This window comes from Alligator sinensis, unplaced genomic scaffold (genome assembly GCF_000455745.1).
Source record: "Alligator sinensis unplaced genomic scaffold, ASM45574v1 scaffold753_1, whole genome shotgun sequence".
NCBI classification, from domain to species: domain Eukaryota; kingdom Metazoa; phylum Chordata; order Crocodylia; family Alligatoridae; genus Alligator; species Alligator sinensis.
The window spans coordinates 16,120-29,531 of NW_005842625.1; the positions used below are offsets into that span (position 1 = coordinate 16,120).

The 13,412-nt window shown below is 46.6% G+C and overlaps 1 protein-coding gene across 1 annotated transcript in view; it reads right to left on the reverse strand.

Annotated features, from left to right (window-relative positions):
- LOC106722754 (dynein heavy chain 6, axonemal-like) overlaps window positions 1–13,412 on the reverse strand; it is a gene marked incomplete at its 3' end in the record, with an annotated part of 89,220 nt that overhangs the window by 5,614 nt on the left and 70,194 nt on the right. Inside the window, exon 14 of the mRNA XM_014524540.2 lies at window positions 3,434–3,605. Coding sequence (XP_014380026.2) covers window positions 3,434–3,605 — 172 coding nt within the window. The remainder of the gene's footprint in view (window positions 1–3,433; window positions 3,606–13,412) is intronic.

Below are 13,412 nucleotides of genomic sequence, written 5' to 3' on the forward strand. Positions count from 1 at the left end.
AGACCCAACACCTTGTATTCCAAGGGGACCATGACCAGATATGCCCATTTATGGGCAAAGTGGTGGCCTTGTGGACCTAACCACAACCTTCAATGAAAAGGCAACTTCAAGCTTTCAAGGGATTATCAAAGTATTACAGAAGCTGATCAGACCTTCCAAGAGGCCAGGGAACCCTTATGCCATTCCCTGGTGTTGCAAACATCTGATTTTGATTGGCAGTTTATTGTATAGACGAATACATCAAACATGGCACTGGGGTGATGTTACCTCAAAGAAGAGAGGGAACTGAATATCCTATAAGTAGGAAACTACATTCACAAGAAAAAAAACATTCCACCATCAAGAAATAATATCTTGCCATTAAGGGGGTTGTAGAGATGTTCTGGTATTATCTGTTAAGCTGGCAGTTCACCATAATCACAAAAAATGCTCCTTCACACTTGCTACAGTGAAAGGAAAACAGACAACATGAGGCTCATGAGGTGGTCCTTTAGTTTACAACCCTATTGTTTTTTAATGGAGTACCACCCTGGGATATAAAATGTGAATGCTGACTTCTTCTTATGAAAACATGAAGAAAAGAAGATGCAGAAGACAACGCACCCCCTGGACAAGGAAAAAGGTAAGGGGTTTGTGTTAAAGGGAACTCTTGCCATGTTACTGAGGGAAGACGAGAGGGCCAGCAGGACTGGCAAGGCCCCTATAAGAGCAGGGTCTTTGTGGCACAGAGGGTGCACCTACACGTGTGCCAGATTGCACAGTAACTGGTGTTACTATGCAGTCCTGGTGCCGCATGTTTTTTCCCCCCACATTACTGTGCAGTAGCATTGGCATCACAGTTTGTGCTGCTGATGCTATGTCCCCATAGCAACAAGCTATGGCAATGTAGCTCATCGCTATGGTGATGTAGCATCTTGTGTAGACACACCCAGAGACAAGGGAACTCCAGGAAGGAAAGGCAGCTGGCAGGGCTGAGTCTAATGAGCAATCCCTGTGCTCAGATCAGATAATGGGTCAGGCTGACTGGAAGGGGAGAGGCTCAGGAGAATACATAGTCTTGCCCTCAGGCTGGAGAGACATTCTAGCCCTGGCTGGGGAGAAGGCAGGACTCCCAAGACCACGGTGGTGACCAGAAGCAATAAAGAAGCCCTGGTGGGTAAGGACAGAGAGGGTTTTTTTTTTTTTTTTCTTTCTCTGGTTTTCCTACCACAGGACTGAGAAAGGAAAAGGATTTGAGTTTGTTAGTTTTGGTGCTCAGTGTTTAGAGGGGTGGGATTTTATTTTGAAGTAGTTGCTGGCATTTCAGGTTCAGTTTGATGGGAGGACTGGGAATGGCTGTGAAGGGAAGTGGAAGTTGCATTGCAGGCATCTTAAAGTACCCTGCAAGATTGGCTCTTGTAGGCAAGAGGGCCAAAGAGAGGGAGAAAGGAAGAAAGAGAGGGAATTTAACCCCCCAAGGCTGAACAGGAGGGGCACCAAGCCCCAACTGTGGGGCTTAATTCCCAGCCATGCCACTGCTGCCAAGAAGCCAAGGCTGGAACCAGTGGGATAGGCCTGAGGGTAGCAGCTAGTAGGCCTGTACAAAGCAGCTAGTATTCGCTTTGGATTCGGCCAATTCAGGGAACAGTGATTTGATTTGGGGATTCAAATCACTGTCCTGAATCGATCTGTCCGAATCTGATTTGGAGATTCGGCTGCCGCTGAATCAGCTGAATCTCCAAATTGAAAAGGCCCCATTCCCTGCCCACTCTCCCAGCCCCGTAAATGGCTGCCCCACCTGGCCCCAGCATTCCAGCACTTAAAAATAAATAAAAGCACTGCATTCACTGGCTCCTGCCAGGCAGGGGGGGCGATCCCTGCTGCCCCCCACTGTCCTGCACTGCATGGGGGGGGCTCTGCCAGGAGCCCTGATGGCCACTGCAGCAGCTGGTGAGTGCAGGGCTTTTTTTTTAAATGCTGGATGCTGAGGCCAAGCGGGGCAGCCACTGATGGAGCTGGGAGAGCAGGCGGGGGTTGGGGGGCTGGGGGAACAGGCAGGGGTGAGACCTGGTGGGGGTCCCCCCCCATGGTCCCCTTCATCTCCCCCAGCCCCCACACTCCCTACCTACTGGCACAGAGTCCGTGTCCAGCTCCCTGTGGTGGCAAACGAGGACTGCCCAAATCTCCAAATCTTTTCCAAATTGATTTGGAGGCTTTGAATCAATTCATACCTTTTTATTGGTCTCCCGATTTGTTTTGGATTCAAAGATTCGGCTGCTGAATCAGGTCGAACCTCCTCCGAATAGAATCAGCAACCAAAGTTTGCCCAGCCCTAGCAGCTAGGGCAAGTAGGCCCTAACCAAGAGGGTTGAGGTCTAGACAAGTACAGGAGAATGGAGTCAAGAGACCCAAAACAAACCCCAATCTCATGCTCAGGACACCTCCCATATAACTGGTTGTTCCAACAAGGTGTGGCAGGTGAGACCCAGGGCACTAGTTTGGAAGAGCTGGAGTAGGGACAGGCTAGCCAGCTTCTGGGTGTTACTACCACCCAGTAGACTGGAAATGCTATACCACTAAGGACATAAAAAACTTTATAGCACTGTGACAAGCTCAAGTCCCAGGGGTGGCTGTGATGCCCCTGGTGGCCACTTGACCACTGTCCCCACTCCAGCTTCATGGAATACCCTTTCTACCTTACCTGCCATGCCTTGTGACTAGGAATAATGGGTGTAAACTAGTTGAGAGTGGATTTAGGTTAGATATTAGGAAGCCATTTTTCACAGTAAGCATGGCTAGGATCTGGAATGGGCTTCCAAGAGAGGTGGTGCTATCATCTAGCTTGGACGTCTTCAAGAAGAGGCTAGACAGTCACCTGGCTGGGGTCATCTGACCTCAGTCCTCTTTCCTGTCAGGGGCAGGGGGTTGGACACAATGATCCATTGTGGTCCCTTCCGACTCTACAATCTATGAATCTATGTTATTTGTTAGGTTTTGGGATGCTATCTCCAGTGCCGCAGAGTGAGCTCAGTCTTGCCCCTTAGACTCTATGCTGGGGCCCTACTGGTCCCATGCGTCTCATAGCATCTGTTGCCTTATGGACTATTTGTGGCCTCTTTCTGCACCTGCAGCTACATCCATGACTCACAGAAGTGTGGTGGTCCATTGCAAAGACTCATCTGAGTTAGCTGGCTTATGCTTAGCATCACAAAGAAAAACATGATGTGGTTAGTATCACAAAGAAAACCACGTTATTTCTCCAACTATTGGGGAATTCTCCTCCACTAACTCTCTCAATCACTTTGATTTATTGCATGCCATGTTTCTTCCTTAGAAAAAAGTCTGAGAACTTTTAAACTATTAAAAGTTTATAAAAATTTCTTTCTTTACCAAGTAAAATGTGACATTAAAACTATCAATCACAGTCCTAGAGAAGTCCTATCTATTTCATTACCTCTAGTCTGCTAGTATTTGTATTTGGAACCACAATTTCTGGAAACAGATCAGTCATAATATTCTCAAACAGTGGGACATCTTCTGTGAGAAACTTGGGTAAATTGGTTTCTTTCAGAGCACTGATTATAACGAGAGCTTCTTCTTCTGCATGAAGACCTGTTTGATTATTTCTAAAAAATCAGAAAAAGAATGTCAAAGCATTACAACTTGCATACAGTTCTGTTGTACAGCCTGGGAGAATGTCATGCTCCTCATTTTCTGGTTTACTTACAGTTTACTGTGCAACAGAGTTTTTGCAGATACTTCAGAAATAAATCACATTTTTGCACTGAAATGACTTTTAAAAGACAAGCTGATATATATCAATAAAGCAGAACATACAATAAAAGGAAAATGAGATGAAATATTTCCTTCTGGTCCCAATCCTGGTCTCAAAGATGTTAATAGCTAAAATCCAATTTATTTCACCAGGAGCAGAATTAAAACAGCAAATTATTTTCAAACACATCATAAAGAGGAACAATGCAGTGTTGGGGGTGTACCCCAACATAACTGGAGAATGAATACCTGCTGTTATCAAATACATGTCCTGTACAGTCGTCTCTCAAAAAAATTAGGAAAAACCCTGTACCAGGGATGACAACATGGCAATAGAGCTAACAGCACACTGGCACTGATTCTGAATATGTTTGGCAACCACAAAAAACAGTTCTGGCAAGGCTCTATAAACATGTAGTTATGCTCTCCCCTACAGCATATGAAAAGCTTTCAGAGACTAAGAGGAGATGATAATGCCTTTGTCAAATACATTAATTCCAAATATTCTGACCACTGTTGAGTTTCTGAAGAACTTTGGGATTATGTTTGATGGTGACTCTATGGCCTAGTAAGGAGAATGAAAGGATTCTATTCCATTTCATCTGCCTTCCTTTTCTTTTTGTAATGGCATTCCAGTACCAATATATAAGATATACCTGAATCCATGCTAAACATTTCTTTCAAACACCCTGGCAAACAACATGGAAAGCAGATTGATGACAAAGAGCATCCAAGATTTTGACAACTGACTGACTGTTTTTGTTGTGTTTTCTTGCTCAGCATCAGTAATTGCTATAGCCTTTTGCCATAACTTCAATCACATGCTGGACAGTCATCTAAACTGACCTTTCTGAAGATCACTGATGTTCTGTCTAATTACTGGATCCATAATTTCTACCCTGGTTTGCTTTGTTGCACTTTCGTGGCAAGAACCATCCTATGAACACAAGTCCTCAAGTCTTTGCAGGATATGGTGATACAAACATAGTCCAGTCTTCCTCACTTTCTTTGCCTGGAGCCGGCTAAATTAAGTCCTTCACGGCCTCATTTCATTTTCTGTCATGGAGTATCTGACCACTTGACTACCTCACCATCTTAATTTCCTTGGTGGAGAGCATAGTAACTTTCCTTAGGGCTGATCAATCTTCTATTCTGCACATTAGGATGGTGTGAATTGCTGACATGTACACTTTATTTTTAAATTTTATTGACATTTGCATCAAGCAGCTGTGGTGCATTGTTGTGGATCACTGAGGAGGATGCTGTCATCAGCAACCATTGATCTAAGGTATTTAAAATTCCTTCAGTCTCTTAAACTTGATTCATGTGATATTCTTTATATGGATCAGTGTCCCTCAGTTCTCATGGCCTCACCACATCCCAAGGTGTTTTGCTTTGTCTGTTCTCAGAAATGGACTCAATGCTCATTTTTTATGCAGAGCAATGTTTACTACAAATTTTCTATTATAGCTCTATTTAGCTTTGACAATGGGTTTGTCTCATGTACCTTGAATAAGGCATATACTTCTGATGACACAACTCACCATTGCAAAACCCACCAAATTTAAACTTTGTTGGTTTAAACCTCCAACAGTGTCTTAACTTTGCAACCTTTAATTTGGGATCCTGACTGCATGGAATATCTATCCTTCTTTAAGAACTCACATAACTCCAATCTTCTTGTACTTATCTTTCCTACATTCCACTCACTAGCTTCTTCAGCTGTAGTCGTGGAAAATCTCAGAGTGCCCTTTCCAAGTTGTAACAGTCAAGCTATTGTATGTTACTTATAAGGAATGCCCTAACCTTCTGAGATACACTACTACAGACACCAGTTTATAGGAGCATATCACTTATAGCAGCGTTACAAGTCAGCTGTACAGGCATAGCACTCTTGGTCTGAAATGAGAGTTTTCTTTCTCCTAGTTAAATGTTTTCCAAGGCTAAATAGTCCCATTCTGAGGTTTAGAAAGTAACTCAGGCTTACCCTTGCACAGGCAGAGATAGTCAGCGAACTTAATAAGGATTTTTTCATCTCTAAATTCTGATATTGAGCCATATGTTCACTCTGCTACAGCACAGGATACTTACACTAAAATTCTTTTTCATTTAGCACAACTCCTTTTTGGCCCTTGCAGCATGTCTCAGAGGCTGAGATATTTGATGCTGTGTGCTGAAATAATGACTTAACTAAACATATTCAGTAACAACATCATAATCCCAGAGTGTTTATATTTCCTCTTTCCATTGCAATTAATTGGTTAGGGCAGTAGTTTTCAACCTATGGCCCACAGACCCCTGAGGGTCTGCAGACTGTGTTTAGGGCATCCATAAAAGATGACTATGATCAATCAACAGTATGTGAATACCCATACTTACAATTCAAAGGGGCCTGCACTTCCATTCAACATTTCCAAAGGGATTCACAAATGAAAAAAGGTTGATGTATTTGTGTGTTTGTATGTATGCTGGGGACAAGGCTACATTGTGCGATGCTGCGAAGATTCCAGGTAATGTACACCCATGGAACAGCTCTGGATCTCGTCTACAACAGGCTCAATAGTTGTGTACATTAGGCCTGTGTGAAGTGGCAAGTATTTGATTCGGATTCAGATTCAGCAAATTTGGAGGGACGGTCATTTGATTTGGTGATGTGAATCACCGTCCCAATTTGATTTGGCCGAATTGGATCCAAAGATTTGGTGCTGATTCAGAGATCTGGCCATAAACTAAACAGGCAGCAGTCCTCGACCACACTGGACACAGCTGCCTCCAGCTGGCAAGTCTGTTGTGGTGGACACAGGGGGGAGGGGACGGACATGGGGGGGGCAGATCAATGACCCCACAGTGAGGGAGGGATTGGGGCTGGGACAAGCTGCTCAGCTGGGACGGGAGGGCACGGGACTCAGGGAGGGGGGCTTCCGCCACCACACGCTGCCGGTCCAGGAGGGTATGGGACCGAGAGTGTGTCCCCAGATCTGCGTGGGGTGGGCTGGGCCAGTCAGCACTTCAGACAGGCAACAGAAGGCACTGGGAGTGGGGCTCTGCCTTGCTGCAGCTTGTCCAGTCGGAGTGGGGGGGTCCAGGATGTGGGCGCAGCAGCACTGGGAGTGCGGGCTATGCCCTGTTGCTGGTTGCCCAGCTGGGATAGGGGAGGGGGTGTGTGCGATGCAGGCATGGCTCGTTCCAGGTGGAAGGCACTGGGAACAGGGGCAATGCCCTCTCACCACTTACCCAGATGGGGCAGAGAGGCATGGGATGGTGTCGCTGCACTGCCTCAGACAAGCAGCGTGCAGTGGCGGAAGTTGCTCCAGCCTTCCCATGCCTCCTGCACAAGCTGCGGCTTCACCCTTCCGTGCCCTGGCTGGGTGAGCAGCAGCAGGGCACGGGGGTGGGCACATGCACCCAGATCGGGGAGGAGCCAGCGGCAGGGGCTATGGGGAATTTTAGGGTGGCTGCAGCCCCCCCATAACCCCCACTCCACTGTGCTCTGTGGGGTGGGTGGATCCAGGGCTGCACTCTGGGCTGCTGCTGGGGCTAGCTGCCTGGAGCACAGCCCTGGCTCCACCCGCCTTGCAGATCCTAGCCTGGCAACAGGCAGCTGGGATTAGCCTTCCGGAGCGCAGCCCAGCCCAGTCTGCCCTGCGCAGATCCAGGGGCACACACCCGCTCTGATGCCCTCCTGGACTGGTAACAATGAAAAGGGCAAATGGAGACTCCCATGCCCACCAGCCACGGTGTGCAGTGGTGGGAGCCCCGCTCCCCAACTCCTGTGCCCCACCACCCGGGCTGGGCATCTTATCCCAGCCCCAGCCCCAACCCCTACCTCGCTGTGGGGGTGTTGATCTTCCCGCCCCCCCATGGCCCTTCCCTCCCCCCTCCACAACAGACCTACCAGCTGGAGGCAGCTGTGTCCAGTGCTGTCGAGGATTGCTGCCTGTATAGTCTATGCCCAAATCTCTGAATCGGCACCGAATCTCTCCAAATCGATTTGGAGGCTTACAGTTTGATTTGGAGCTTTTAATGGGTCTCCCAATTCAATTCATATTCAGAAATTTGGCTGCTGAATCAGGCCAAATCTCTTCTGAATCAAATCGGCTACCGAAGCTTCACACAGCCCTAGTGTACATTATGCTGGGGACTATGGAGCAGCCATAGAAAGGTTAAGATTAAACAGCCACTTTTGACCCTTCTCTTCCTGGGCTGTGAATTGTGTGTTGTATTTCTAATGAATGCAGTAAAGATTCTCATGCAGTGGTTGAATATAGTGAGATTTTTAACATTTTTGTGAGAAAAGTTCAAAGGCAACTTTAATAATTTTCATATTCCTCTACAGTCTATCAGCTCCCTGGAAGCTTGAAATTAAAAAGGTATAACCCCCTCCAGAATTCTACATTGCAAGTTTGTTGATCTATAAGTCTGCTATGTATTTGCTCATGTGTGTTGAACAGATGGCACCGATTTATTTTCAACTGAAGTAAGGCAGCAAAACATTTTTCAGAAAGAAATCTGTGAAGTCTATGTCTTTAAGTAAAAATAGTATGTCAAATTGTTACATTTACATACCAGATTAAACATTCTTTTAAAGTATAAGTGTAAATTAGCATCACTGAATCTCAGGTTGGACGTATTTATAATACAAAATTTAAAAAAAGACAATGGGCTAAAATAATTGTTTAAATATAGAACATTAATTACAGCAGTCATTTTCTTTCTTGCTACAAGAAGAAAATGCAAATTAATTTCCTGTAAAAGTTTATCGACTATAAAGCAGAGACAAATCAAATCAAATTTGTGATAATCCTTAATGCTAACAAAGTTTCCTTTTAGAATTAAAGATGACATGTCACTTCTCTTAAAAGATAATGTCAGTCGAATATTATATTGTCACAAGATAATAGTTTTCTCCTGATAGATAAATGTCTGTGCTAAGCTGTGGCATTGATTTAAAAAATACCATCAAGGCAAGCTAGAGATGTCAGTTTTCAGAGCAAGAAAAGTTTGCCTTTTAGCAATGTTCTTTTACAATGGCATTATTTCCACTCTACCAGATAACACAGATGTTATTTTTCTGAGCATAAAACCCACCCTAATCCCTAGAAACCTTGGGGACCCATCAGTCCAGATCAAGCTGCAGTATCTGATTATACTCCTTCACAGAAAATAATGAGGTGGGAAGACCTGCCTTTCCAGACTGATTGGCCCGCAAGATGAAGCAAAAAAACATAGAAAACAGCTTCACTTTAGGAACTTCCAAGTGCTGTTAGCTAACAGGGAAAAGTAGCCAGAGTCATAGCAGTGCAGCTCTGCACCTGGGGTGACATGATCTGCCACCGCTGTGGCAATGGCTGCTTTTATCACCCCACCCACAAAGGGAGCACCGGGGGCTGCTGCCCTGGCCAATCCTCTCCTGCCCTTCAGTTATACTACTGCCAGCACCTGCTTTGATGCCAGATTGCCTTCTATCTACTACCACACCATAAAGTCCCTGTGGTGCCTAACAAATAGACAGCATTAGGGTTAATTTGGAAAAGAAGGCAATGGCAGCTTCACCACTGACCACTAGCAGACATTTAGTGACATGTATATCAGGGGAAAGGGAGAGAGAGATGTAGTTTAATTTTCAATTTTTATTAGTACTACCCATACTACCAAAACTTGTTAAGTGGCCCTCCAGCTGAAACAACTGCTCGCTCCCAAGCTAGATGGTAGCAGCCACTTAAAAAAGCTGGAGAAAGAAGATACAACCCACTATATTGTGATTTGAATCTCATTTATATATTTTTCTAGCTCCCCGTAGTAATTGTATCTGGCAGTGTAGAAGTAAATAGTTTCATAGTTGGTAGGGTCAGAAGGGACATGAGTAGATCATCAAATCCGACCCCCTGCCACGGACAGGAAAGAATGCTGGGGTCAAATGACCCCGGCTAGGTGATTATCTAGCCTTTTCAAGACCCCCAGGGTAGGAGCGAGCACCACTTCCCTTGGAAGTTGGTTCCAGGTTCTAGCCACCTTGACTGTGAAGTAGTTCTTCCTGATGTCTAGCCTGAACCTACTCTCAGTCAACTTGTGGCCGTTATTCCTAGTTACTCCTGGCAGTGCTTGGGGGAACAGGGACTCTCCCGTTCCCCACTGGCCCCCCCGGTAAGTTTACAGACGGCCACCAGATCCCCTCTCAGCATTCTCTTGTGAAGGCTAAACAGATTCAGGTCCCGTAGCCTCTCCTCATAGGGCCTGCCCTCCTGCTGCCCCCTGGACCATGCGAGTGGCCCTCCTGTGGACCCTGTCAATGCTGTCCACATCCCTCCTGAAGTGCGGCGCCCAGAACTGGACACAGTACTCCAACTGCGGCCTGACCAATGTCGCATAAAGGGGGAGGATCACCTCCTTGGACCTGCTCGTGACGCACTTGTGGATGCATGACAAGATGCGGTTAGCCTTACTGACCGTGTCCTCGCATTGGCGGTCCATGTCCATCTTGGAATCAGTAATGACTCCAAGATCCTTTTCTGCCTCTGTGCCGATGAGAAGGGAGTTCCCCAGCCTATAGGTATGCTGCTGGTTCTTCCTCCCTAGGTGCAGCACCTTGCACTTGTCATTACTGAATCCCATCCTATTCTCATCCGCCCACCCCTGTAACCTGTCCAGATCTAGTTGTAGCCTGTCCTCCCTTCTAGCGTGCCCACCTAGGTTGGGAGAAAGTATACTAATGAAACATACATGTATGGAAATGAGATACATAGCTAAAACACAGGTATAGAGACATGCTCAGTAAAGAACTCCTTGCGTCACTCCCTTATAACCAATTAGCAAACAAGAATGCTTATGAAGGTCCAATACTCCTGTATAAAAGATGCTCATAATTAAGACTCTGTGTGCTTGTTACGTGAAATTATTCCGCTTGCACCTTGTATTGCTAGCAAAAAATTTTCTTTATACTTTCACCCCTGGTATCTTTATTGGCTTTTGCATACCGGGCACGATCCCAGACTTGAGCTGGGGCTCAACAGTAGGATGGGGCCACGAGCACCATAAGCCACCTGAACCCTGGATGCTCAACAAAGGAGAAGGTCTGGCCATCCAGAGCAAGCATCTCCCCAATGCTCTAGGTGATCTCGCTCGCGTTGGGAATGCACTCCCCTTTGTCTGTGCCTTTCCGCCACTGGTCCAGGGTGGCCTGCCTCTGCTTCTTGGGGATGGGGAAATTCGCTCACTGAGCTTCCCTGGGAGCCAAGGTAAGTCTAACGGGCCTATAGTTTCCAGGGTCCTCCTTCCTCCCCTTTTTGAAAATGGGGACCACATTGGCCCTTTTCCAGTCCTCTGGTACCACACCAGAGCACCATGAGTGCTCATAAAGCCATGCCAGGGGTCCTTCAATGACCTCTGCCAATTCCCTCAACACCCTGGGGTGGAGATCATCTGGACCTGCTGATTTGAACACGTGCAGCCCCACCAGAAGTTCCCTAACTAGGTCATCTCTGACCCTAGGCCTGGCTGTGCCTTTCCCGAGTCTGGAATCCCGGTGGGGTGGATGTCCCGTTCCCTGCTCAGAAAAATGGAGGCAAAGAATTTGTTAAAGAGGTCAGCTTTATCGTCTGGTGCAACCACCAGATTGCCAAGCGTGTCCTGCAGGGACTCCACGTTACCCCGTGCTTTCTTTTTACTCCCTATGTATTTAAAAAAGGATTTCTTTTTATCTTTGATCCTGGTTGCTAGTCTTAGTTCTGTCTCTGCCTTAGCCTCCCTAACAGCCCCCCTACAGTCTCAAGCAATGGAGGTATAATCCTCCTTGGTTATGGCCCCTCCCTTCCATTGGGTGTACACCTCCTTTTTAGCTTTCAGACGTTGCTGAATGCCTTTGTTGAGCAATGCAGGCTTTTGAGCACTCTTGCCCCCTTTGACTCGCGTTGGAACTGTCACCCTTTGGGCTTGGAGGATAATCTCCTTAAGGAACAACCATTTGTCTTGGACTCCTCTACCCTCCGAGATCTCAGTGCCTCCCCAACTAATCTCCTTAACTCATTGAAATTGGCCCTCCTGAAGCCAAGGGCTGCTGCCTTGCTGCAGGCCTTTGACACCCTGTGCTGGATGGTGAATTCCAGTAGGTGATGATCACTATCGCCCAGAAGGTTGAGAACTCGCAGTCCCCTCACCAAGTCATCGCCTGTGGCCAGGGCCAGGTCCAGCAAGGCATTTCCCCTGGTGGGACTGTGCACCTCCTGGGTTAGGTGGAGGTCCTGTATCTCAGCTAGGAACCTACGTGAGCAGTCGGATCTAGCTGACTACTCCCTCCCAGCAGACAAATGTTTAGTTGGGCATTTTTAAATGTGCTCTCTGACTGGCTTAAATGCTATATTTACTAGGGCTGTGCGAAATTTCACTGGCGGTTTCGATTTGACACTGTTTCAACTCATTTCGAGTTCAAAACAGCGAAAAGGAATTGAAACAAAGGGCTTTGAAATAGCCTCAAAACAAAACGAGGTTAGTAAAAATATTTCAAAAGTTTCGAAATGTTTAAAGTTTCAAAGTCAGCAGTGAGGTGGTGGGAGATGGGAGAACCAGGGCTGCGCTCCCAGCAGCAGCCAGGAGTACAGCCTTGGCTCTCCCCGTCTCCCACTGCCGGGCTGCAGGAAGCTGATCAAACAATGTGATTGGCCTGGGGAAAGAAACTGAGCCCGATCATTCAGTTCCCCTCCCCAGCCCTACAATTGGGCTGGGGCTGGGAAGTCAGCCCAGCTGGCCTGAGTTGCCAATCCCAGCATGACCATTGGGGCTGGGGTTATGAACTCAACCCAGCTGGGCTGACTTCCCATCCCCAGCCCGATCTAGCGCTAGGGAGGGGAACTGACCAACTGGGCTCAGTTCCCTTCGCCAGTCCCAGGCGGCAGCACCCGCTTCCCTCCCTCATCTGGCAGGCAGATTGGGGGCCCACAGCCCCGATCCGCCTGCCAGATGAGAGGCTGTTTCGAATTTCCCCATTATAGCTAATGGGCAAAATGTCAAAACAGTGTCAGAACAGCCTCACTGTTTGAACGAAGCAAAACAGAATAGCTGTTTCGAATCTAAATGAAATTTGAAACAAAACACTGTTCCATGGAACCGTCAAAATGGTATGGTGCCGTTTCACACAGCCCTAATATTTATCCTCCTGAACTTGAATCAGAGGATGAACACACTGAGCAAGTCCAGAACTGAGCATCTCTTTCACTGGGTTTAGAAAATAATTTAAGTAGAATCCCTTCCCATTGGATTCAAAAGAAAATTTCTATTGCTCTAATACTTAGAATTGAGTCCATTTCTTGCTGCAAGAATTTGTCATGAGGGAAGGGGAAGGAGATGGGTATGCATGGAATCTCCAACTTGTATGTTCTCTAAGACTCAGAGGGTTTCTAGTGATATGGTTCCAAGCCTGAAGAAAAGAGAGTTGTTTCTTCAAATACTCTAAAGAGCTTGTGACCAAAATATGAAACTTATGCCTCAAGGTGAGAAACAAACAGCCTCTTTCACTGGAACCTTTGTTTCTCCTTGAGGGTTCTGAGGGGGTATAGCTGGGAGAAGATGAGCTGCTTCTGTCCAAAGCAAGTTGAAGGTCTGGCTTAATTTCTGATGAGTGACAGTCATTTCATTTTCTTTTCCTGTGGTTTTGATTGGTGGGGGGG